Source organism: Eubalaena glacialis, chromosome 6 (assembly GCF_028564815.1).
Source record: "Eubalaena glacialis isolate mEubGla1 chromosome 6, mEubGla1.1.hap2.+ XY, whole genome shotgun sequence".
In the NCBI taxonomy this organism is placed as follows: domain Eukaryota; kingdom Metazoa; phylum Chordata; class Mammalia; order Artiodactyla; family Balaenidae; genus Eubalaena; species Eubalaena glacialis.
This window is the reverse complement of record NC_083721.1, coordinates 83,604,322-83,632,309: the sequence shown is the minus strand read 5'-3', so window position 1 is coordinate 83,632,309 and position 27,988 is coordinate 83,604,322. Positions and strand designations below refer to the sequence as shown.

The window sequence follows — 27,988 nt, the reverse complement described above, 5'->3', positions numbered from 1 at the left end:
CTAATTAGAAATGAAATTTCTGAAAGGAAATTTTTTGAAATGACTTTTTTTTAATTGGTTACTGCTGGTGTATGTTATTAATTTTTGTTCATTGTTTTATATCTAGCAACCAGGCTGAATCCTTTTTTCGTTCAAATATTTTCTAGATTTTTTTATGACAATAATTTTTTCTGAGAATAATGGTAGTTTTTTTTCTTTCTTTCCAATCTTATACTTTTTTCATTCCCTCATCAGATATCTAGGAGCTCTGGGATATTATTGAACAGAGGCAGTGATAGTATGCATTCTCTCCTTGTTCCTGATTTAAAGGGGAATGTGTCTAACATTTTATGTTAAATATGGTGTTTATTGTAGGATTTTGATAGATAATTTTTATTAAATTAAAAAAGTGCCATTACCAGTTTGGGTTAGAGTGTTTTGTATTGTTTTTATTTTTGTGAAAAATGGGTGCTGCATTTTACTAAATACTTTTTCTGCATTTATTGAGATGATCACATGTTTTCCTCCTTTGATCTGTTAACCTATAATATGTGATTTGTGCCTCTCTTTTTTCTTACTCCTAAGAAAGTTTTATTCTATGTTATTAGTCTTTTCAAAGACTAATTTAGGATTTTCTTTTAAACCTCGCTATTGTTTCTCTGTTGTTTCTTTCCATGACATTCTTTTCTGTACTTATTTTCTTTCTTTTACCTTAGCTTAACTGGCATTTCTTTTTTACTTATTAGAAACTCTTAGTTTATTAATTTTTATTAAGATCCCACAAGCTAATATATAGAGTTTTCATTGTCATTTTGTTCTAAATATTTTGTGAATAATTATACTTATCAATTTCTGGTGTATATTATTACTATTTATGTATACATGTTACCTTTTGTGCAATGGATATACCTGATTCAGGTGCATAACAACTTTTTAAATAAATAAGTTAAAAAAAAAAATGAGTGACCTTGGTTCAGTCAGAGTCCCAAATGGGCCACTCTAAGACTAGAAAGTCAAATATTTGCATGTTATACTGTAAAGTAGCATACTACTAGGGTATGAATTCATTATTTATTATCATGGGGGTTTTTTTCATCCTTAATAGGATCTTCTGACTCCACAAACAAGATTTTTGAACAAAAAAGCTTTATCTTTTCTTCTTTCCTAGATTACCCAGAAGTATCAACTTCATGAAGTCACTGCTTATCTATTAGAAAAGAAAGGAGATATTCATGGTGCCTTCTTAATAATGCTAAAGGTAACATTTTACTGTATTTGCTTTGTCATGTTTCTGTCTAGCCCTATACCCATTTATCAATCCATCTTTTTTTCGTGAGATAAAATTGACATACAACATTGTGTAAGTTTTTGTCAATCCATCTTAATTTCTTATGTTTCAAAGTAAGCTGCAGACAACAGTACATTTTTTTGTACATTTTATCTCTAAATATTGTTATCATGCATGTCACGATATACCAGCATCCCACATGATACTAATTCCAAGGCTTAGTAGTTGTGGCTTGCGGGCTCTAGGGCACAAGCTCAGTAGTTGTGGCGCACGGGCTTAGTTGCTCCATGGCACATGGGATCCTCCCGGACCAGGGCTTAAACCCGTGTCCCCTGCATTGGCAGGCGGATTCTTAACCACTGCGCCACCAGGGAAGCCCTGTGCTTTCTATATACACAACAATTCTCTTCTGAATGGCAGAGATCATTCTTAATAACCTTGTTGTTTCTTGGGGTTTACCTTTAAAATATGGTAATTCAGGTATTGGTGGATTAGAAATAAAAAGTGTTCCTTTTACCTCCTAGAGACTACAAAGCAAACTTCAAGAGATAACACATCAAGATGAAAGTAAGTTCTCGAGTGTAATTTACAATTTCTTTTTCCATGGGCCCCATGTTTTAAAAGATATTAAATGATAAACTGTATTTATTAAGTAATAATCACATTGATCTGCATGATACTGTTTATTTGACGTTGATCCCAATTTTGGCTTGTTTTCAAGGGCTCATAATAAGAAGTAATATAAACCACTGTGGTTTTGCAATGCTAATTGTCAGTAGAGGTCATTGGACAGAAAATTAGGTACTCTTCACTGGTATTGATTAATTTTTTAGTTATATTTCTGTACTTATGTTTTGGTTATTATAAATGAGGCACATAACTAACATCTTAAAAATTACTATAATGTGCTGAACAACAGCAAAGCAGAGCTTCTAATCAGTAAGTAATAATCAATGTTTCTGTATTGAATTTATATAATTTTAGCAGAAAGCAGTAAAACTTGAAACAGTTTAAAATCTTGAATGGCTTTGCCACAGATAGATATGTAATTCCTATTATATTCCTTGATACTAAAAAAAAAGTTATTTATTTTGTAAAAGTGTGGTAAAATAAACTAACATAAAATTCACCATTTTAACCATTTTTAAGTTTACAATTCATTGGCAATAAGTACATTCACATCATTGTGCAATAATCACCACCATCCATCTCCAGAAGCTTTTCAGCATCCCAAACTGAAACTCTGTACCCATTAGACAATTACTCCTAATTCCCTCCTCCCCATCCAGCCCCTGGTAACCACCATTCTACTTTCTGACTTGATGAATTTGAATTTGATTACTCTATGTATCTTATAAGTGGAATCAAACAGTAATTGTCCTTTTGTGTCTAGCTTATTACACTTAGCATAAAGTCTTCAAGATTTATCCATGTTGTAGCACATGCAGAATTTCATTCATTTCTAAGACTGAATAATATTCTATTTTATGTATATACTACATTTTGTTTTTCTATTCATCAATGGGCACTTGGTTGCTTCCACCTTTTGACTATTGTGAATAATGCTGCTATGAACATGGGTGTAGAAATATCTTTTTGAGTCCCTGCTTTCAGTTCTTCTCGGTGTATACCCAGAAGTGGGATTACTGAGTTAAATGGTAATTCTATTTTTAATTTTTTGAGGAACCACCATACCGTTTTCCGTAATGGCAATATCATTTTACATTCTCACCAGCAATGCACAAGGGTTCCAAATTCTCCACATCTTCACTAACACTTTTATTTTCTGTTTTCTTGCTAGTAGCCATCCTAATGAGTGTGAGGTAGCATCTCATTGTGGTTTTGATTTGCATTTCCTTAATAATTGGTGATGTTGAGCATCTTTTCTTAGACTTATTGGCCATTTCTATATCTTCTTTGGAGAAATGTCTATTCATATCCTTTGTCCACTTTTGAATTGGATTATTTGTTTTCCTATTACTTGACATTTTCAAAATATCCCTCCCAAAGTTCAGAGAAACACTTGATAGGTGATTTTTAGATTGTTTTACCTTTTTAACCCACTAACACATTTCTTGGACCCCTTAGCCCACACATTCCCCTAAACACCTTTACCCTAATTCTCCATAGATTATTTGTTTTTGGAACTTCCATAACAGTTGGTTGACTTTTCTATATTTAGTCCAACTAAACATTTAATTATTGTTTTTGTGCTTTAGTATATGTTCAGTCAATTTGACTGTTAGATTTGTTGCATTTATGGCATTTTTCTCTTTCAATTTACTGTTATGAGAATAATTTTTATAGACATTACATGAAGGATTGTGGGAAAAGTAAGAAGAATGTTTCCCCCAAATCACTACAGTAATTTGCAGGTGATATGTGTAGGGAAGCCAATTCCTTGAATTCCAATGAAGGTAAATGTCTCACTAATAGTCTCATAACTACCATTTACTGTCAGATTCAATTTTGACAGTGTGCTTAGGAGTTTTGAAGGATTTGGTACTTGCACAGCACTGGGCTAGTTTCTGTGGGTGATACACAGATGGCTAAAACACAGTCCTCGCCCAAAGAGCTACAGTCTCTTGAAGGAGACAGATATGTAAATAAAAACCTCTAGTGCATGTAGAATCAAATACTATAAAAGAGGTACAGTGAGAGTGGCAAAGGGTTGTGGAAAATTGGGAAACTACCTGTAACTGAGATTCTTTTGTGGAAGATGTGACCTTTGAAGTAATCACGACTGGAATGATGAACAGGAATTTGATAGACAAAAGCAAGGAAAGAGTCTTCTGGGCTGAGGAGAACATGAGCATGAAAGTGCCTGGCTAGTAACCTTGGGGAGAGGAAATAATCTGGTGATATAAGAGCACCGAGGGTGGGAAGATGCACCAGGATGTTTACTGTGTTTACTTAGGATCAGAGGTTTATTGACATTCTCTTTGTAAAAATTAGAAGTCTTTGATAGATTTTGTGCATGAGACTCATATGTTTGGACTTGTGCTTAAGAGAACTGTAATGACAGTATAAAAGGGAATGAGGAAGGCAAGATTTGGAAGTCAAAAGTTAATTTAGAGGCTGCTGCTGTAGTGCAAACGAGGTGATGAAGGGCTGCACTCGGGTAAAGTAGTGGGTATATGAGAGTGTGGAAGTAGAATTAACAAAATTAACAATTTATTTGAATGTGCAGGTGAAAGCATCAAAGATGGTGAAGATTTATAAACTGGTTGACTTAAAGGTCATGGTTCTATTAACTTAGTTTGGAAATGTAGGGGGAGGAGCAGATTTGAAGTAAGAAAAATGGGTTGGGTTTTGCACATATAAAGTTCAAAGTGACTGCAGGATGTCCATGTAGAGATAGATGTCCTAGAGCCTGGTGAAAATTCAACGTGCAGATTTGAAAGGAATAAGGGCTGGAGGTGTATATTTGAAAGTTATTAGCAAAGACATAGGAATTAAAACCAGAAGAGTGGCTGAAATTATTGAAAAAAATGAAAAGAAAAGGGCCTGAGATAGTATCTTGGAGAAATACATACATTTAAGACATAGAGGAAGATGGGCTTCCCTGGTGGCTCAGTGGTTGAGAATCTGCCTGCCAGTGCAGGGGACACGGCTTCGAGCCCTGGTCTGGGAAGATCCCACATGCCACGGAGCAACTGGGCCCGTGAGCCTGCGCGTCTGGAGCCTGTGCTCTGCAACAAGAGAGGCCGCGATAGTGAGAGGCCCGTGCACCGCGATGAAGAGTGGCCCCCACTTGCCGCAACTAGAGAAAGCCCTCGCACAGAAACGAAGACCCAACACAGCCATAAATAAATAAATTAATTAATTAATTAATTAAATTTAAAAAAATATAGAGGAAGAAATGGTAGAGCAAGAAAGATAAAAGATGATCTTTCTATTAACTAATCCACAGACAAATGGTTGGGGATTTTCCACAGCTAAAGCATATTAAAATGCTAAGTATGATGTGCTTTCTATGTCCTAGGAATGTCAGACATTTATATGGAAAACTGTTGCAAAGAACTACCTGCTTTTTATCTACTGAAGTTCGGTATCAGGTCTTATACATGATTATATCATAGAAAACTAAAAGTATGCAGAGAAAAAATTGTTTAATTTTTTACAGAAGCTTTGAGATTATCAGTAATATATCCTTGAGTGATGTTAACAGTTTTTCTGAATCTAGATACCAAAGAGGATCCCTCACTGAAGAATGTCGAAGAGACCATGGTGGAGACAATTGCCCTTTGCCAGAGAAATTCACATAATTTGAACCAGCAGCAGAGAGAGGTAGGAGAGTGACTACAGAGGCTTTTAAAAATCTGTTCTGGTCTGAAACTAGGAATTAATTCTATTTCCACTGCCCTCTCAGCTACCTGAGTTCAGTGCTCCCAGGAGTATAAGACTCCTAAAGTTATTATGAGGAGTGCCTGTCTGCTTTGTTCTCACAAAAGGCTTTATATTCTTAGATTTGGCTGTGCTGCAAAATTTAGGTGTGTGAATACTAGATGTCCTTGTTCTCTTTGGACCGAGTTTTTGTGTATTCCGTGTAGTGGTACTGTGGATGTGTCGTCCATTTATCATCTGTACCATTCCCCGTGGATAAGGTGAGCGTGAAGCACTGGAGGAAAAGCCTCAAGGGATACAGAGAAAGCTGAAAAAGGTCAAGAAGGCTACGGCATAGTAGTTCTCAACCTTGGCCGCACATAAGAGTCACATGGGGAGCTTTGAAAAATCCCAGACTGTACCTGAGATCAATTAAATTAAAGTCTTTGGGGCTGGGCCGCAGTCATCAGTATGTTTTAAGGCTTCCCACGTGATTCCACTGTGCAGCCAAGGTTGGAACCACGTCTGTAACAGATTCCAGACTGCAAAAAGGGAGAACGCAGAGCTGAAGGAGATGTAGAGCACGTGGGGCGGGTGGGAGTTACAGCAGTGAAGCAGAAACCAAGGGGGGCGAGATGCGACTTGACAGCTAAATTGTGCAGTAGTTTTAAGAAGTAAGGTTAGCAGTGTGATATGTATGGCATAAGTGCGCCTGCCCCTCCAGGCTCTGGCCTCTGACTTAACACCACCTGGCCTCCTTCCACTGCCTGGGCTTCTGAAATGGAAAGCAGGGTAAATTTTTCATATATAGTTTGCCATACATGTTCCAATGAAAATGATAAACTTGGTATGTTTCTGTTCTTATGAGATGGGTAAATTTCTCCTTTATGTTTTTGTCAAGGGTTTTTTTAAGGTCATAAATTTTGAATACCCTTTAGAATATAAATTGTATATAACAAACACATTTATATAATAGATGTGGTTTTTTTATTTAAAAAACTTTTTTGAGTGAAATGATACATACCCATTATTTTTTAAAATCCCGCAATACAGAAAGTTACACAGAGGGATGTTTAAAAAAATTACCCTGTATCCATCTTATCACCCAGAAATAACTGTCATTATCGTTTGGTGAATATCACCCTAGATATTTTTTATCTACCTAGGTTAACATAATTTTAGAAAGATTGAATCAAGTAATGTTTGCTTCAAAAATATAGTATTTAATCTCATTTAGGAAGCTTATGTAAAACTGAGGAAATTCTGAAATTCAAATAAATAGTTCTTCAGTACACTATCTCTTAATAAATCTCCCTGAAGTTGAAAAAATCTAAATAACTGTAATAGATTAGAAGTATCGTTTATAATTACATTTCGGTTTTCATAATATCTATGATGTCCGACCAGTAAGGAGGTTTACGTGAACTCATACACACTTGCTCCAGCCTCCCTTCTCCATCCCTCTGAATTTTAGTTAGTTATGTTATTTTACCTCATTAAGGTTAACAATACATTCTTTTCTGTATCCACAATTCCCATAGTTGTTCAGTCTTTATTTAAATGTATTATGGGCTTTACAACATTCCTTTTGCCCTGATTTTTCCATTCCTAAGTTTTAGTTTTCATTTATCTTTTGGCTAACTGTCTGCATTTGGACATGGTTATATTTTGATAGAAAAACACAAAAGGGTAAAATTATTAAAGCTATGTTTATACATAAATATACATAAATATTTTTCAACCCTTCTGTCTCCTCCCTAACATCTATTTGATATTCTTCCTTCTTCTCATGGAAAATTTAAGGAAAAATGACAATTATGTTTTATAAATAGAGCCATTTAGGCTCACATAAGCTGAAATATGTCCAGATTCACATATATTAATGGTAGAATTAGATATAAAATTCATGCCTCCAGAACTCTAGGGATTATTCTGACTATATTTGAACTCTTATCTCTTAATCAGAGACAGGACTAAGGCTTCCTTTGATGTGGTGAAAGGGTAATTTATTCTGTATTTTTTTGTCAAAAAATATATCTGAGTTGGAATCTGTCTCTTCCTCTCTTAGACACACACACGTGCCTCTCACACCACTCTGTACTCCCCTCCACCCTCCAACAACTGGTTTTTGCTTCTTTTCTGAACAACGTTCATAGCAATAATAAAAACATTGCATGCTGGTTTTTATGTAAATACTATTTTTGTGAAAATGCTGAACTGATTTTATGTAATACCAAACATTAATTTTGGGGGATTTTCATGGTTGTTTCCCTTGTTCCTCTTTGCTTTGTTTTTGGTTTGGAGAGAGTGAGAACAAGAGCTATTGCCACCGACCCTAATCTAACTAGAAAATTTGAAGTATCCAAAAGCCTGATAATGAATTGTCTGTAATATCTCTTTCTAAAAGTTTCTTCAGAAGATTTAATGTCATGGAGTATTTCCTTAAAGTTAGACTGCACGAAGTCGGGTTGTCAGTCCTTTCCCAGGTAGAATCTATACCTGTCCTACTTTGTATGTCCATCTACCCCAGTGTCCAGTGATTACATATAATAAAGAATATGGCTTTGTTATGCACATAATTCCCTGAAAAAGAAAGCTGTTGATTATGTAACATGAGAAAGTAATTCAGGTTCAGCTGTGTTGCTCTCAGGGGTTAGGATTGTCATTATCATGGATTGTTATTTTAGCCTGTGGGTTTTTAGAGTTTATCCAAGTTAACATTTTAATAACCAGCATTAAAGAGCAAGAGAGAAAAAATATTTAAAAGGTGTCTACCATGTATTTCAGGTTAATGTGGAGATTTAATTGAAGAAGAACAATTCCTCTATTTAGGGTATGAACACTTCCCATGGCTATTATCTCTGCAGCCATGCTTCCCCCAGTCTGCTATTTATAAACCAAGAATAAAGTAACCTTTAAAAAAGGTAATTCTTCTAAAATTTCTGGATTAAATAAGAAAAATTTTAAATCAAATTTCTAAATATAATAAATATAAAAACCAAAAGGTAAAAATGAGGTATACCATATACAGTTAAATTAAAAGACTATAAAAATACATGGAAATAAATAATGTGGTTGTAAAAACAAACTGAAATAGGCAACGAAAACACAAGCTAAGTAAAGCCATCCAAGAATAAAATACAAGATTAAAAATTCATGAGTACTAGATAAAATAAATTAAAATTTCAATAAAATAAAGAATTGCCAGTATACAACATAGTTAAAACCAGTATCTTAAGAACTTGAAGAAATACTGTTAAAAAAAAAAAGTACGTAAAATCCTGGCCTTAGAAAACCTCAAATGGGGGCAGATAAGGGCTTCCTTGTAGAGCTCTTCAGTGGAAGATCACCCCGTGGGAAAGTCACCAGACCATTAGCCTGTCCCCTTAACCATGCTTGTCCTGCTCTGTCAATACTGACTTTTTTTTCATGCCTCTTGGTTGTTTGCAGGAATAGGTTTCTCCCAAGATACTGGGTGAAATAAGGCCTTTGTAAATCATTACCCAACAGGAAAATATGCTTGAAATTTTAAAATGTATTAGTTTGATTTTTGATGATGAAGATTTTTCCTAAGGCTTAGGAAGAACACATATGATGCACATATGGCAGTGTATAATCATTGGCAAATTACTCAACTTCTCTAAGCTTCAGCATCTTATCTCCAGTAAAGATAATGCTTACTGTATAAGGTTATCATGAGATTGAAACGACAAAATGTATGTAAAGCATTTAATACAGTGCCCTACGTAATAGGAATAAATAAATGTTAGATCTGTTCATTTATGTCATGATGTGGTTGGAAATGTTAATTGAAATAATGTTAACTTCCACTTCTTAGTCTGTGATGACTGAGGAAATAACAAAATAATGCTTGATATAGGAGAAAACTTTGGAGAACTGTATTTATTTATCTTGCTTGACATAGCTGATGAGAAATGGGGGGAGGGTAGTTGTGGGAGAGTTCTTTATTCCCTTCTGCAGTACATAGGGCTGTTTAGACTGTGTCAGTGAAACATTTAAGAACGTAGCCTGAGGCTCTGCTCTGGCTCCTTTGAACCTACCCTTTTCTGAGACACAGAAGATTTGCAGTTCCAAGGTCTAGACTTATTTAACTTCAGCTTCCTTATTTTCCCAAGGCACATGGTAAAGATATCTGTTCTGGCTGTGGTCTTTGCTTTTTTACTGTCTTTTCTCTTCCCAGTCAAGTGTTCCATCTTTTCTTTTTCTAATTTTTACCAACAAATGTATGTGAGAAGTACATTTCAACCTGTGAAACACTAAGCTGATGTTAGCTGTTCTTAAAAACAACAGAGTACTTTTATTTTCCTTTGGTTTCCTCTGCCATTATAGGCACTCTGGTTTCCATTACTGGAGGCAATGATGGCACCTCAGAAGCTGTCTAGTTCAGCTGCGCCTCATCTGCACTCTGAAGGTAAGGTCATAGCGTCCACGTATACTGTCCCCCAATTTCTATCTGCTGATGATTGTCATTTTGATACCTTCTCCCAGCATCGTATTTTTATTATTTTCCTTAATGAAATCATACTGTAGTGTTGATCTCATTTTTTCATGTTCACTGCTTTCTGTGGCACCAGTTATATCATTTGTCTTGGATAATAGTAGCTTTGCAACTTAACAGCAGTTAACTTTAAAATATCAAACTGGCCTTGGTTAGCCAAGTTTCTAGGAAGTTGTATTCCTATGACTTACAGGAAAAACAAAAAACTCTTACTTTAAACTAACCTTAATATTGACATTTTATTATAACAGCTCTGAAATCTTTGACCATGCAAGTTCTAAACAACATGGCAGCATTTATTGCCCTTCCATCAATCTTGCAAAGAATCTTACAGGTGAGTTGAAAGGGGGAAGATTCAGCGTTGATCAATTTTAACTAATATTTTAGTTATGTATAAATAATAGCAAATTGGGCTAATGTGTAAATGGATCTCAAGCATAATGCAGCTGATTTTTGGCATTAACGAAATATCTAACTTACAACTCTCATCCTTGAATCTTTCCTAGCACTCCAGTGATGTGGGTTTGCCTGGCACACACTTGCAACCTTCAGTTAGGGGGTGCAGGCTTCAGTTCACTGTGACCTTTGGATTCAGATACACAAGCTTCCTTTTGGTGTGCTAACTGGGAGAGAATTACCATTGTTTCCAGCTGATTATACTTTTTAGATCAAAAAGAGAAACGTAAAAATTATGTTAATATAGACATTTCTTAATCTTGTTACTTAGGGTTTCTAACTCGTCCTAAAACTTTCTGTCCAAAGCTCATCTCCTGCTATAGATTCTAGCTGGCTTTGTGTCCAAAGCCTTTGTAGGAAACATCATTCCAGCCGGTTTTCTTCAGCAAAAAGGCCCGAACCTTTCCAACTTCATCAAAAGGAGAACACTAAAAATATGCTAAGATATATTTTTAGAAAAATCTGTGAACATTCTTGGGTGAACAGCAGGAATTATCCTTAGAATCCATTTTGTCTTCCCTTACTTTACGCAAGATAGAGACACACCAAAAAGAAAAAAAAAAAAAGTCAAACAGTAATATGATGCCATTGATCTTCATAATTTTCAAATGATTTTTATCCAGTCAAGAATGTCCCTCTCAGCTCTCTTTTAAGACTCTCCAAGCTCTCCTTCCAATCTGGTATGAAGCAGCTGGACCTTTGCTGATAAAGACTACTGCGTCCAGCAGTCTCTCACCACATTGTACGTTATCCTTTAGAATGTATCTTCACACGTATCATTTCATTGATCCTTATCATGAATTGAATAATAATTTAGTACAGACTACTTTTCTTATATCTATTCTAAAATATATTAGTCATAAGGTTTTTAATCATATATAAAGTAATATCTCCATAAGACAGGAATACTTTAATTTACCAGGTAAATTAGAAAAAAATGAAATCCTAAAGCCAAAAGTGTCTTCCCTCTCATTGTACGCATTTAGCTTTATTTTGAGCTTTAAGCACACTTTGATACATAAACTATAATAAATATAAATTGATTTTTTTCCTTGGCATAAGCATATGATGTTTTTAAAAAAATGTATTTCAAGACTCGTATCCTTGAAGGCTTTTGATATTTGAAAGTCTTAACTTTATTTTTGTGTTATACTGGCATTCACTGTAATTGTGTTCTTATCATTTTCCACCTTCAGTGGTTGTTAACTCACACTAATAAGGAGAGTATGCTGATTCTTAAATTCCTTATTTGCATGTTTGTGATCACTGTAATGATAACTCTACCTTATATTTGTATAGAGATTTTTATTTTTTCAAGTTGCTTTCACAGATAATGCTAATTTAAGCTCATTCCCATTATATCATGTAAGCTCCTTCATTTGTTTCAGTCCCTGGTCTTTTGAGGAGTTAATTATTAATTGGTTTATATATTGTATGTTACCCTGTTTGGTTATTATCTGTGTAGATGAAAGAAAGGCACAGTTCTTGCCCTAAAAGGCCTGTTTTAAGGGAGACAAGAAAGTATCTGATATAACTATTCACACAGCTCTAAAGAGCAAGTAATATTGGCCACCTTAAGGATTACCTTCTCTGAACCCCAGGTAGGGTAATTGCTACTTCTGCATCTGTACACTTTTAGTCCACATGATTATAGCAGGAGCAGCCAGGTGAAAGCATGACCCTGCCTCTTGACTCTATCTGATTGACTCAGGGTGGGCAGCTGGCCTAAAAGGGGCCAATCAGTGTCCTTTCCAGGAAATTTTAGAACTGAATTGAAAAGATGAATAGTTTATCTTCAGTTCTCTGGATTATATAAGGTACAAAGTTCAGGAGCTGATAGTGACTACCTTTCCATCATATGAACTGAAATAGTAAAAAGTTAATCTGCAGAGAAAAGAACAATGAAGCAGACACACAAAGAGGAGAATAGACAAGATGCATGGAGAAGAGAGAAGATAACAAGGAGAGGATTCAAGACACTAGGAGAGGAGACAACATGGAGAGAAAATACTGATGGCATCTGAGTCCCTCATTGTAGTTCTTAAGGCTTACCTGTATTCCTTTGCTTGGATCCTTAAACACCCCAGTACCTTTACAGTTATTATCTTTTTTGAATAAGTTAGAATGAGCTAGGTTTCTGAATTTATATATATATATATATATATATATCTCCAGAGGAGTACCAATAAAAGTATATATATGAAACAGACTGTGGAAAGATTTCCTGGAGGAGGAGATGTCTGAACTGAATTTTACAGAGCCTAAAGGAATCAGGGGTAAAAAACAGATAGGACTATTCTAAGCAGAGTGAACTATATGTACAAAGAATTTGAGGTAAAACATGTTACATCTGGGGAGTTGCAAGTGTTTAAGTATTCTTGGAACATAGGACAAGAATAAAGGTGAGTCACAGAGCTGAAATTTGAGAGGCAGAGACTCTGTCCTTAATTGCTTTGTAAGCCGTAGTAAGGACTTTGGATTTTATTTTAAATTCAGTAAATTCTCATTAAAGGATTTTAACCAGAGGAATGATGGAATGAGGTTTCTTTTTAGAAAAATGGCTCAGCCTGTGTTATATAGGATGAATTGGAAGGGATCAAAACTGAAGGCATAGAAATACCCAGAATGTAATAGATACCTAAAGTTTGTTAAATGAGTTACATAGGCTGGATAGGAGAAGACGGACTTGGAAATTACTTAGCTGATAGAATCTACTTAACTTTTTGACTGACTGGATGTAGGGGAACACAAGAAGAACCTAGGTAAACCCCTGATTTCAGTTTCATGTGGCTAATAGTGAGCAGTGGGGGAACACAAGACTGGACTTTATAGGAAGAGGTAAGAAGTGGAGAGGAAGATTTGGAAGTCATCAACATAGAAGTGGTAGTTAAATTATTGAAACTAGGTAAACTTTAGCATAAAATGGAGTTCTAGGAAACATTCAAGAATCAGGTTGTTTACCTATTTTTATTTCCCATTAGAACATAAGGACCCTGAGAGATGAAACTATACTTTGGCTAGTACTCTATCACCATCACTTAACCCAGAGGCACCTGGCATATAATAGGTACTCAGACTTTGTTATAAAGCAGAAACTAACACACCATTGTAAAGGAATTATACTCCAATAAAGATGTTTAAAGAAAAAAAAGTTAAACGCAGAGTTAAAAAAAAATTGTTTTGGCTATTCTGGGCCTTTTGCATTTCCATATAAATATTAAAATTGTCTTTCAATCTCTACAAAACAACCTGGTGCTATTTTGATGGTTATGTATTGAATTTAGGGAGAACTGAAAGTTTAAAAATCTTGAGTCATCCGATACATGACTACGGTATTCCATTTATTTCTTAATTTAAGATATCAATTGTAATAGGATATTTATACATAAGATGTTCTACATTTATAATTATAATGTCTATGAATAAAGACCATTTTTATTTAATTCCAATCTATTTCTTTATTTTCTATCTATCGATCTATATATTATCCTTCAATCTATATTTTAATATCTTTTTTCACCTTATTGCGCTGGTCAGGACCTCTACTATAGTGTTGAATAGTGATGGTGAAGATGGACAAGCCTTGCCTTGTTCCTAATCTTGAGAGAATTGTTAATTCTTTCATCAATTGCATATTAGATGCATGTTGAGAAAATTTGCTGTTCTTCCTAGTTTGCTGAGAGTTTTTGTTATGAATGGATGTTGAATTTTGTTGAATGATTTTTCTGCATATATTAAAATGGTCACATTCTCTTTGGTTATTTTGCTAATATAGTACATTATTTTGATTGACTTTTGATAACAAACCATCCTTGCATTTCTGGAATCAACTCCATTTTACTCTTTTTATATAATGTTGGAGTCAGTTTGCTAATATTTTGTTAGGAACTTTCATGATTATGTTCATAAGGGATCTTTGTGGTTTTCTTTCTTTGTATGTCTCTGCTGGATTTGATTTTAGGACAATGCTGGCTTCATAAAATGACTATGGAAACATTTCAGCTTCCTTTATATTCTCAAAGGATGTGTGTAAAATTGGTATTTTTTATATTAAATTTTTGGTAGAATCATCAAAAAAAATAATAGGTACTCAGTAAATATTTCTAGAGTGAATATAAGTCAAGGATGGAGGAATTCCATTTCTGGCCAAGAGGAGTATCAGAGACTGGGTTTATCCTCTTGCTTACAACAACTAAAAAGTGGACAAAATATATGAAATAGTGGTTTTCAAAGAACTGGATATCAGGCAGTACAGGACAGTAATTCCTTAGAGACAGGAAATAAACAATGTAAGCCCTATGTTTGCCCCAGCTTAATGTCCTGAGAGAGTTTCCAGGCAGTAGCAGGAAGGGGGATCCCAAGAAGTTTCCAGCATACTCATTGATTTGAGGAGATGGAGCTGAGAGTCAAGAGACACCAAGGTGACCAGAGTTTTTAGGGCAAGTACGAAGAGAAAGAACTCTGGAACAATCAGAAGGCCTCCCTCAAGTATAAGTACATGATCTGAGGAAACTACCTAGGCCAGGGAAAGAGTCACCTGAAAGGATTAGAGGGAATAATACCCATATTCACACAGGGCCAACAATAGAGTCTTATTCACCAGTAAGATCAGAAGACCTCATAATTCACAGAACATTGGGTAGAGTACTCAGAAGTACTCAATAGTGGGAAACAGTTAGCCCTAGACTAAACATAGCTCCTGTCATGCCTTTCAAATCTTAAAAGCAAGACCTAAAGGATCAGACTGTTTCCATGTAATTTAACTACATCCCAGAACAAAGTTTAAAAATATTTTGAGGAATACAAAAATATCTAGGTTCCAACAGTGTAAAAATTTACAGTATATGTATGACATTGAATTAAAACTTAAAAGGTATGCAAAGAAGTTGGAAAATAAAACCCAGATATGACATTGGATATTGGAATTAGCAGGCAGGGACACCAAAATAAAAGAAAAGATAGTGAATTTGAAGACATAGCAATACAGACTATCCAAAATGAAACACTTAGAGAAAAGTGAAGCAGGAAAAAAAAACAACAGAGTATCAGTGAGCTGTGGGACAATTTCAAGTGACCCAAAATACATGTACTTGGAGTCCTGAAAATAGAGAGTTGGAGCAGAAAAAAATATTTGAAGAAATATTAGGTGAAAATTTCCAAATTTATTGACAACTGTTAGCACAGATCAGTAACCCCAAACTCAAAAACATGAAGAAAACTACAAAGCACATTATAATTGCTCAAAATAAAAAATTAAGAGAAATCAAAGAGGAAATCAGAAAACACCTCAAGACAAATGCAAATGGAACACAACTTTCCAAAATCTGTAGGATGCAGGAAAATTAGTCCTAAGAGGGAAATTTATAGCAATACAGGCCTTCCTCAAGAAACAAGAAAAATTCCAAATAAACCTAACCTACCACCTAAAGGAATTAAATAAAGAAGAACAAACAAAGCCCAAAGTCAGCAGGAAGAAAGAAATAATAAAGATCAGAGAGGAAATAAAATTGAGATCAAAAAAATAATAGAAAAGATCAGTGAAACCAAGAGCTGGTTTTTGAAAAGATAAACAAAATTGATAAACCATTAGCCAGTCTTACAAGAAGAGAGAGGATCCAAATAAGAAATGAAAAAGAAATAACAACTGATACCACAGAGATACACAAAATCATAATACTACAAAGAGTTGTATGCCAACAAATTGGACAACCTAGAAGAAATGGGCAGATTTCTAGAAACATGCAACCTGCTGAGACTGAATCAGGAAGAAACAATCTGAACAGACTGATCACAAGTAGTGAAATTGAATTTGTAATAAAAAAAAAAAATACTCCCAACAAGCAAAAGTCCAGGACAGGACAGCATCACAGGGGAATTCTACCAAACACATAAAGAAGAGCTAATACCTATCCTTCTCAAACTATTCCAAAAAATTGAAGAGGAGGGAACACTCTCAAATCCCTTCTATGAGGATACCATTACCCTCATACCAAAACCAGACAAAGACACTACCAAAAAAGAAAGTTACAAGCCAATATCTTTGATGAATATAGATGCAAAAATCCTCAACAAAATATTAGCAAACCAAATCCAACAATGTATAAAAAGGGTCATACACCATGATCAAGTGGGATTTATTCTAGAGATGCAAGGATGGTTCAGTATTTGCAGATCAATCAGTGTTATATACCACATTAACAAAAGGAAGGATAAACATCACATGATCATCTCAATAGATGCAAAAAAAGCATTTGACGAAATTGAACATCCATTCATGATAAAAAACTCTCATCAGAATTGGTGTAGAGGGACTTTCCTGGTGACGCAGTGGTTAAGAATCCACCTGCCAATGCAGGGGATATGGGTTCGATCCCTGGTCCGGGAAGATCCTACATGCCGCGGAGCACCTAAGCTCATGTGCCGTAACTACTGATCCTGCGCTCTAGAGCCCGTGAGCCACAACTACTGAGCCTGCGAGCCACAACTACTGAGCCCACGTGCCACAACTACTGAAGCCCGCGTGCTCTAGGGCCCACGTGCCACAACTACTGAGCCCGCATGCTGCAAGTACTGAAGCCCACGTGTCTAGAGCCCGTGCTCCACAACAAGAGAAGCCACCGCAATGAGAAGCTCGCACACCAAAACAAAGATTAGCCGCCGCTCGCCACAACTAGAGAAAGCCCGCGCACAACAACAAAGACCCAACACAGCCAAAAAAAAAAAAAAAAAGAAAAGGTGTAGAGGGAACATATCTCAACATAATAAAAGCCATATATGACAAACTAACAGCTAACATCATACTCACTGGTGAAAAGCTGAAAGCCTTTCCTCTAAAATTGGGAACAAGACAAGGATGCCCATTCTTGCCACTTGTATTTAATATAGTATTGGAAGTCCTAGCCACAGCAGTCAGACAAGAAAAAGAAATGTCTTTTTAGACATCCAAATTGGAAGGAAAGAAGTAAAACTGTCACAATTTGCAGATAACATGGTACTATATATATATATAAAGCCCTAAAGTGTCTACCCAAAAAACATTAGAACTAGTAATGAATTCAGTAAAGTTTCAGAAATCTTTCACTTTTCTATGCACTAATAGTGACCTATCAGAAAAAGAAAGCCAAAAAAAAATCCCATATAAAATTGCATCCTTAATTTCTCTTTCTGATCTTTCATTGTTAATGTATAGGAATGCAAGAGATTTCTGTGTATTAATTTTGTATCCTGTGACTGAGCTAAATTCATTGATTAGCTCTAGTAGTGTTCTGGTGGCATCTTTAGGATTTTCTATATATAATATCATGTCTTCTGCAAACAGTGACAGTTTTATTTATTCTTTGCCATTTTGGATTCCTTTTATTTCTTTTTCTTCTCTGATTGCCATGGCTAGGACTTCCAAAATTATGTTGAATAACAGTGACAAGAGTGAGCACCCTTGTCTTGTCTTGTTCCTGATTTCAGAGGAAATGCTTTCAGTTTATCACCATTGAGAATAATGTTTGCTGTGGGTTTGTCATATATGGCCTTTATTATGTTGAGTAAGTTCCCTCTATGCCCACTTTCTGGAGAGTTTTTGTCATAAATGGGTGTTGAATTTTGTCGAAACCTTTTTCTGCATCTCTTGAGATGATCATATGGTTTTTATTCTTCAATTTGTTAATATGGTGTATCACATTGATTGATTTGCGTACATTGAAGAATCCTTGCATCCCTGGGACAAATCCCACTTGATCATGGTGTATGATCCTTTTAATGTGTTGTTGGATTTGGTTTGCTAGTATTTTGTTGAGGATTTTTGCATCTGTGTTCATCAGTGATATTGGCCTGTAATTTTCTATTTTTGTGATACCTTTGTCTGGTTTTGGTATTAGGGTGATGGTGGCCTCATAAAATGAGTTTGGGAGTGTTCCTCCCTCTGCAATTTTTTGGAAAAGTTTGAGAAGGATAGGTGTTAGTTCTTCTCTAAATATTTGGTAGAATTCTCCTGTGAAGCCGTCTGGTCCTGGACTTTTGTTTGTTGAAAGATTTTTAATCACAGTTTCAATTTCATTACTTATGAGTTGTCTGTGCATAATTCAAAAAGGCACATGCACACCAGTGTTCATTGCAGCACTATTTACAGTAGTCAGGACATGGAAGCAACCTAAATGTCCAATGACAGATGAATGGATAAAGAAGATGTGACACATATATACAATGGAATATTACTCAGCCATAAAAAGGAACGAAATTGGGTCATTTGTGGAGACATGGATGGACCTAGAGACTGTCATACAGAGTGAAGTAAGTCAGAAAGAGAAAAACAAATATCGTATATTAATGCATATATGTGGAATCTGAAAAAATTGGTATAGTCGCTCTTATTTACAAAGCAGATATAGAGACACAGATGTAGAGAACAAACGTATGGATACCAAGGGGGAAAGGAGGAGGTGGGATGAGTTGGGAGATTGGATTGACATATATACACTATTTTGATACTATGTATAAAATAGATAACTAACGAGAACCTACTGTATAGCACAGGGAACTTCACTCAGTGCTCTATGGTGACCTAACTGGGAAGGAAATCCAAAAAAGAAAGGATATATGTATATGCATAGCTGATTCACTTTGCTGTACAGTAGAAACTAACACAACATTGTAAAGCAACTATACTCCAATAAAAATTAAAAAATAAATAAATAAAATTGCATCAAAAAGAATAAAATATCTAAGAATAAACTTAACCAAGGTGAAAGACCTATACTCTGAAAAATATAAAACATTGATGAAGGAAATTGAAGAGAATACAAAGAAATGCAAGGATACCTTGTGTTCTTGGATTATAAGAATTAATATTGTTTAAATGTCCATACTACCCAAAGCAACCTACAGATTTAGTGCAGTCCCTGTCAAAATACCTACAACATTTCTAAAAAAATTAATTTAATTTATTTATTTATTGGCTGCACTGGGTCTTCATTGCTGTGCGTGGCTTTCTCTAGTTGCAGCGAGTGGGGGCTACTCTTTGTTGTGTGCAGGCTTCTCATTGTGGTGGCTTCTCTTGTTGCAGAGCACAGGCTCTAGGCACACGGGCTTCAGTAGTTGTGACACACGAGTTCAGTAGTTGTGGCTCGTGGGCTCTAGAGCACAGGCTCAGTGGTTGTGGCGCACGGGCTTAGTTGCTCCATGGCATGTGGGATCTTCCTGGACCAGGGCTCGAACCCGTGTCCCCTGCATTGGCAGGTGGATTCTTAACCACTGCACCACCAGGGAAGTCCCACCCACAACGTTTTTCACAGAACTAGAACAAATAATTCTAAAATTTATTTGGAACCACAGAAGACCCCAAATTGCCAAAGCAATCTTGAGAAAAAAGAGCAAAGCTGGAGGTGTCGCGCTCCCAGACTTCAGACTATACTGCAAAGCTGCAGTAATCAAAACAGTGTGATACTGGCACAAAAACAGATGTATGGATAAGTGGAACAGAATAGAGAATCCAGAAATAAACCCACGCAACTACAGTCAATTAATCCACGACAAAGGAGACAAGAATATACAGTGGAGGAAAGACAGTCCACTCAATAAGTGGTGCTATGAAAAATGGCCAGCTACATGTAAAAGAATGAGATTAAAACATTTCCTCATACCATATACAAAAATAAACTCAAAATGGATTAAAGACATAAATGTAAGACCCGAAACCATAAAACTTCTAGCAGAGGACATAGGTAGAACAGAACACTTTTTGACATAAATCTGAACAATGTTTTTTGCATCTGTCTCCTAAGGCAAAGAAATAAAAGCAAAAATTAAAAAACGGGACCTAATTAAACTTAAAAGCTTTTGCACAGCAAAGGAAACCATCAACAAAAATAAGTACAGACTTTCTTTTTTTTTGACTCTCACCTTCACATAGGCTTGCCCCTCTAGACGTGAGTTCCGTGAAAGCAGGGACCAGGTCTACTTGTTTGCTGCTTTATCTCCACCACCTAGCACAGTGCTTGGAACATAGTATATACTCAGTAAATATTAGTTGGCTGAACCACCTAATGTCTCTGAGTAGTCCTCTGCAGTTTATAAAGCACTTTTGTGTTCTTTATCTCCTTTATCTCTGTGTACATTATGCTGGGGAAGTAGTGGTATCCTTGTGGTTCTCAAGAGGAAAGTGGCATTCAAAAAATTAAATAATTTGCCCAGTTATTAAGTGAGAACATTAACCTAGGTCTTCTAACTCCAAACTTTCGGCCTTCTGTACCTAACACCAACCATAGTGTTTTTTATATCTACCTCACTTTATCAGGTCCCTTGGGGAGAAGATATTTAGATGCTCATTTATTTAGATGCATAATTGCTCAGATATTTACAGTTTTTCCAGAAGAGATATTCACCTGATAAGAGGTTCTCAAAGATCTTCCTGACCTCTAAATATTTATTCGAACTGATACTTGGGACCTGAAGTATACAGGTTTCTTTCAGGAACATTAGGTGATAAGTTAATATTTTTAAGGGACCATATTTATGTTATACACATTCTGTCTTCACTGCTGGCTCTTACGGATCTTTGCTCTATGGGGAAAGTAACGTTTGGCTTCTGAGAAGCTGCTCATGACTGTTATACGGAGGGAATTAATACAAACAAATGATTTATATGCTAACCTGCTGTGGGCATTATTCATATTTTAAAGTAATGCTTGATTAGTAAAAATTTTAATTTTATAACAAACCGCATACATGATACAATAAGTATCAGAAAGCAATAGGGATATTGCCATTTGCAACAACTTGGATGGACCTAGAGAATATTACACTTAGTGAAGTGAGTCAGACAGAGAAAGACAAATACTGTATGATATCACTCATATGTGAGATTCTAAAAAAATAATACAAATGAATCTACATACAAATCAGAAACAGACTCACAGACATAGAAAACAAGCTTATGGTTACCAAAGGGGAGAGAGGGGCAAATTAGGAGTATGGGATTAACAGATATAAACTACTATATATAAAATGGATAAACAACATGGATTTACTATATAGCATGGGAAATTATATTCAATATCTTGTAATAACCTATAATGGAATATAATCAGAAAAAAATAACTGAATCACTATGCTATGCACCTGAAACTAACACAGTATTTTAAATCAACTATACTTCAATTTAAAAGAAAGAAAACAATGGGGAAAAAAGTGCTCATCACATATTTTTATAATGTGCTTTTTAAAAAACAAGTTTATTTGAAGTACCTAAATGTGCTCTTCTTTTGTAGTTTACGAACAAGTTAAAGAGAAACCTCAGCAGTTATTTATTGCTGAAGAATCCAGCTGACATATTTGGAAAATAATTTGAAAAGCTAGTGGATTGTGTACATGCTGTGCCAGAAGCCTTGAGCTCCCTTTTGCGTTGTATAATTTATATGTTGTCCCAGCATGAGGTTATTTTCATGATTTTGCTTTTAAAGTATGCGTATTAAAGTGAAATGTACTGATATAAATATAGACATGACCTATAAAGATTTCTTCTTTTTCCCAGAATTTAACATTTTCAAGACCTCTTTATTCCCCAAACCACCCTGTTATAAACAAGTGACAGAAGTTTTCTGTGCCAGAGCTATGTTAATGTGTATTGTGTATGTGCGGACGTGTTAGAATAGCTATTACAACGTTTTTATAATAAAGTATTACACTCTCCATTGATACTTTGAGAAGTAAATGTATTTACTCAGAGCTTGACCAAAAGCATAATTGAGTGTAAGTTCAGAAGCATTAACATGGTTCTGTTTTTATGCAAAGAAAATTAAAAGATTATCTTGTGAGTATATGGCCTGAGTTGTTCTGGTAAAGAGTTAGTCTGAGATATTTGTAGTCTTGTCTTTTTTGCAAATGCTCTGCACATGTTTCACAGGTATCTTTAGCTTAGTGAAACAGATTTCCCTAGTAAATTTATGTGATCTGTTCAAGTAAACTTGTTAATTAGTAAACAAATGTGTAGTTATTCTCTACCTTTGGTTTCTTCAGCATAACCTCAGCATCAGGGACCAGGAACCTATGGCAGATAATCTGGTGCTGCTCTTGACCAGCTAAAAGTACTGCAAACTGATCTTATTTAGAAACCGCATCTATCCAGTCTTTAAGAAACAACATCAGAGCATAGAAGAGAGAAAAAAAGCAAATCCTAAGACTATGTTTTAACAAGTGCAGGAACGCAAATTTCTTCTCACATTTCTGAACCTGTCTCCTAAGTTTTTCTTGCTCCACAGTCTTTTTTTTTTTTTTTTCTTAACATCTGAACTCACAGTTACTGTACCAAGATTTTAATAATCCCTACTCCCTAATAAGTAACCAGAAATGTTACCCATATTTTCCAGCATACATTAGTTTATCGTTTAGTTATTCATATTTGTTACTCATCTAGTAAACATTAATTTATTATTTAGTTTATTAGTTTATGTGTCCATCCTTGGGAGACCAGTGTAGTGTTATTTAAAAACATAGTTTCTGAAGTGCCTAGATTCAAATCCCAGCTTATCTGCTTAATAGTGTTGTGTTCTTAGAGAATTTCACCTAACCTCTCTGAGCCTGAATTTCTTCATTTATAAATGTTCTGGAAGGAATTCAGTGATGTGGTATATATAAAATGCTTAGCATTGTACTTGGCGTGTGCTACGCAGTTAATAAATAGCAGCTACTTTTATCATTACTGTATAGTTGGATTCCCCTATTTAGCATGGAAGAGACATTTATGTCATATATAGCCTCACGTTACAGTAAAGTAATAGACTTGACATACACGTTTATTAGCAAATTTTTATAATTCCCAGCCTAGCCAAAGGTGCAGTAAAATGGGCGCACAAATGTGCTGATGGAGATAAAAATTGCATAATACAACTTTTTGGTAGAGCAGTTACTCACTACGGTTGACCTTGAACAACGTGGGAGTTAGGGACACTGACCCCCCTGCTCAGTCGAAAATCCATGTATAACTTTTGACTCCCCCAAAACTTAACTACTAATAACCTACTGTTGACTGGAAGCTTTACCAGTAACATAAACAGTCGATTAACACATATTTAGTACATTATATGTATTGTTACTGTATTCTTATAATAAAGTAAGCTAGAGAAAAGAAAATGTTATTTAAAAAATCATAAAGAAGAGAAAATACATTTACAGTACTGTACTGTATTTATCAGTAGTCTAAGTTTACATCATCTGTTTACAAGATGAATTGTCTGTCAGTACCTACATCAATATTATCTTATATGATACAAAACTCCGTTGATACTATATGTATTACTAACACTAGACATTAAAAATGAAAAGATAATGTGAAAACAATTCATATTTACAGGTATGACAATTCATGCATTGATAACAAAGAAGCAGCAATATGATTGCCTTATGGTAGCCTAGTGTAATCAATACGGTTGCTTCACAGTAGCCTAGCCAATACACTAATGAATGAATTGTTATAAAATTTTTATGGCATTAAAATTTTTAATGATATTATAGTCATATTCATAATACAGTATTGGAACATTGTTAAATTTTTTTAAAAAACATCCTACCTGTGATGATAGGCTGATACACAGTTTCTCCAATTACAGGAGAGACAGAGAAGGAGAGGGAGAGGGGCATACTATACAGTAATGTAATTCTTTAAAAGCAAAGTTATAAAACAGTAAGAAAACTAATAGATTATTAATTTTATATTAAATATCACTCACCTTATGCCTGTGTAAGAATAGATTAGTATCTACATATATTTTATGCATTCATGACAACCCTAACTTTTTCTTAATTTTTTCGATATTTCTTGGCTACATGGTTCACCTGTGAGTTTTTTCATATTGTTGCAAATCTCAAAAAGTTTTTCCTATATATTTATTGGAAGAAATCTGCATATAAGTGGACCTGCTCACTTATAACCCATGTTATTCAAGGGTGAAGTGTATATATCAATACCCATAAAAATACTCTTTGAGTCTGTAATTCATCCCCTTTCTTGAAATCTCCTCTTAAGAAAGACTCAGAGATTCAGACCAAAATTTACAGCCACTAGCATTTGATAATAGTGGGTGGGACTTAAATGTGGGGTATGAGGAGGGAAACTTAAATCCCCGACAACAGAGAATGGTTGAATAACACATGGCATTTTCACATGATTCATACTCTTACTATTACAAAGTGTTTGATAATATGGGAAACTGCTCACAACATACTATTAAGAAAAAAAAAGTTACGAAAGTATTATGTGAAATACTCAAATTTTGTACACTAAGAAATACATCCCTCTCTCTACTTCCCCAGAAATAAGACTGGAAGGATATATCTCAAAAAATCAAAAGTGTTTATCTGCAGGTGGTTGGATTTCAGTTCGGTTTTATTTTTGTACACATCAGTGTTTTTCAAATTGTGTACAATAAACAAGTTGGCATACTTCATATGAAAAGCAATGGAGGGAAGATTGGGTGTCTAGGTATCTGTTGTTTATCAGTAGTGACTTTATTGAGAAAAGCTTTGGAAAACTGAAAGTTGCTTGGATTCAGAAACTCATCTCCTAAACTGATGTTACTTAGTTGGTTTGGACCAGGAGGTGGCCAAATGTGGGTCACAGGAGGAGTTGGACAGATTCTGAGTATTCATGAGTACTTTGGTTTTAATGTAGCAGATAAATAAGAGCTCAAAAGGGGATAGGTGATGTTTAATAAGAAGGAGAGGAAGCTTGCTGCAGAAACAAAACCAGAGTGAAATTTAATTAGACTTGCAAAGACGGTTGTTAAGCAAGGGGCTTGGATCATTTAAATTTTATTTATTTTTCCAAAATATTTCTGATGGCCTGAGGAGACCAATGTGCATTTCCAGCAGAAGGTTCATGGAAGAATAAATATTTTGTGACTGTAGACAAAATACTTAAGAGTATTTGGCTTTTTCAGATAACTTATATTTTAAAGTGACTTTAAAATAGCAAGAATAGAATTATAATTTTTTGCAACTTTTTTCTAGGACCCAGTTTATGGAAAAGGAAAACTTGGAGAAATCCAGGGACTTATTCTGGGAATGTTGGATACCTTTAGCTATGAACAGGTAAGCTACTTTCTATTTCTAAGCCCATTCTAAGGTAGAAAGAAGCTATTCTTTTTTCTTTGCACCTATACTTTTTCTTTAAAAATTACCATCTGTTTAGTGGAAGTTTGATAAATTGAAGTGTATGGCTTTTTAATTTTTAAATTTCTCTTGACCTTAATTAATTAATATATATTTTATATACACATACACTTATATTCTGGAATGTGGAAATGCATCAAGTTTGGATTCATTTTATTCTTTTGATTCATTGGCAGTGGGACATATATTTTTTTTTCCAAATGAAAAATGTAAGATACTTTCTTGGAAAGTAATGGAATGCAAAGATATAACTCATTGAAAAGGAAGCATGAGTATAGAAAAATTGCAAAATAAATTAGTGTTCTTTTAAACATTCTGAAACAGATAATTGCCACTAACCAAAAATGGTCATTAGTCTTCCCTTAACCCAAAACTGCCTATAACTTTAATTCTCAGTAAGAGCCAGCTTGGTATACAGATTTTTTTCTTCATGTACTTCAAAGTGACTCATGAAGCCACCTAGGAAAAGTGCCACTTAGGCATGTTAGATACACTCTACTTTTTTAGTAGAAGAAAAAGAAAAATTTGGGTGGTAGAGCTTTTCTTAGGATGTTGTAAGAACTGCAGTTTTGCTAAGTAAGCATAGCCCAAGGAAGCTGATCCCCATTCAGGCACAGACTCCCTGGCGGCAGAAGGAAAGCTGAGTGCAAGACAGAAATTTTTTGTGAACTTTGGAAGAGGAGGAAAAGATGGGGTTGACTGGAAAGAATTAAAACAGACCATTAGAACTGAAAGTTCTGCGTTATAGATGAAGTTAAAGGACCAGGCTGTGTAGCAAGGAGGATGGGCAGTATATCTTCCCCTTTGGGACTGACAGAAAAGAACCCAGCTGCACATTGAAGTAAGTAAACTATAGTTTATAAACACAGAGAGCCTTAAAATGACTTAATGTGATAGCTGTGAAATAACTTTATGTGACTTAATGACAGATATCACAGTCTTGAGTAGATTCAAATGGGTTGTAAGTGCTGTTCAGGAAACAGTGATCTCTCTGCCCAAGGGAGATGAAAACTGAGTAATAGCCATTAGCTTTTCCAGTGAAAGATTACTGTGAAATATCGCCATGGAGGCAGTTTCTATTTAAAAATCAGGGATTTTTTTTTTTATTATTTGTTACAACACAACTTTGAGCCATTCAGAGAGAACTCATCATATAAATGTAATAAGTAAGTAGATTTGGGTTTATCTAGTCATCTGAAAGCCATCAGTACTGAATTAATCCACAGAATGGCAGAGCACACATTTCTCAGTAGTAACTAGTGACAGCCTTTTAATAATTATTTTGAGAATCTCGATGTATGCACTTATCAGTACCCTGCACATTAAAGTTAACCACTTAAGTTTGGGGTGTTTTGATGTTTATTTGATCAGTTTTATGCCTTTATAGTGTATTCCAATTCAATTGTGGTTGAAAATGAAACAAGTGGTATTTTCCACTCATCTCCTCTGTCTCTTTCACTTTATGAACAATTTTTTGTTGGCTTATTTTTTATTTTGGTCTTTCATAGACCCTGCTGGAAACAACGACTAGCCTTCTAAACCAAGATCTCCATTGGTCACTGTGTAACCTGAGAGCTTCAGTCACCAGAGGACTGAATCCCAAGCAGGATTACTGCTCTATTTGTTTGCAGCAGTACAAGAGACGCCAAGAAATGGCTGATGAAATTATTGTCTTTAGGTAAGAAAGGGAAGGAAATGTGACACATATGGTGTGTGTGCGTGTATGGTATTGCCAGGCAGAAATACACGTGGACACACAGCCCCAGTCAATCGTTCTGCCAGTGAACAAAACAAGGCAAAGTTCCTGCCCTTATAGACCTTACATTCTGCGTGGGAGTCAGGAGGAAATGGTGTTAGGGTGGTCAGGCGGTAAATAAATACAGAGTAATAAGAGCTATGGAGAGAAATAAAACACAGGGTAAGGGGATGGAAAGAAGAAGCGTTCAGGGTGAGAGTGCTATTTTAAGACACTGTAATGAGGAAAAACATGTCTAAGGAAGTGACATTTGAGCAGAATGAGAGAGGTAGGAGTGAAGGTTCAGAATATATTTTAAGGGAAGCGTTAACTTGCTGATGTATTAGATGTGAAGTGAGAGGGAAAAACATCTTCGACCTGAGCTACTGGATGAATGTGGTACCATCCTCTAAGACGAGAAGGAACAGGCGTGAGGAGCTGGGGAAATCAAGAGTCTTGTCTTGGAGATGTTAGGTTTGAGATGCCCTTTAAACATTCAAGTAGGAATGTCAGGTAGACAGTTATTCTA

At 35.3% G+C, this 27,988-nt stretch overlaps 1 protein-coding gene across 5 annotated transcripts in view; it reads left to right on the top strand.

Annotated features, from left to right (window-relative positions):
- VPS8 (VPS8 subunit of CORVET complex) overlaps positions 1 to 27,988 on the top strand; it is a 295,388-nt gene that overhangs the window by 186,041 nt on the left and 81,359 nt on the right. For 4 of the 5 annotated variants that reach the window (XM_061194394.1, XM_061194392.1, XM_061194393.1 and 1 more), the window contains 7 exons: positions 1,148 to 1,237; positions 1,792 to 1,834; positions 5,454 to 5,557; positions 9,944 to 10,025; positions 10,364 to 10,446; positions 25,563 to 25,643; positions 27,233 to 27,402. In XM_061194394.1, coding sequence (XP_061050377.1) covers positions 1,148 to 1,237; positions 1,792 to 1,834; positions 5,454 to 5,557; positions 9,944 to 10,025; positions 10,364 to 10,446; positions 25,563 to 25,643; positions 27,233 to 27,402 — 653 coding nt within the window. Of the gene's footprint in view, positions 1 to 1,147; positions 1,238 to 1,791; positions 1,835 to 5,453; positions 5,558 to 9,943; positions 10,026 to 10,363; positions 10,447 to 25,562; positions 25,644 to 26,472; positions 26,541 to 27,232; positions 27,403 to 27,988 lie in introns of those variants that run through there. The other variant, XM_061194396.1, reaches the window with a different exon arrangement.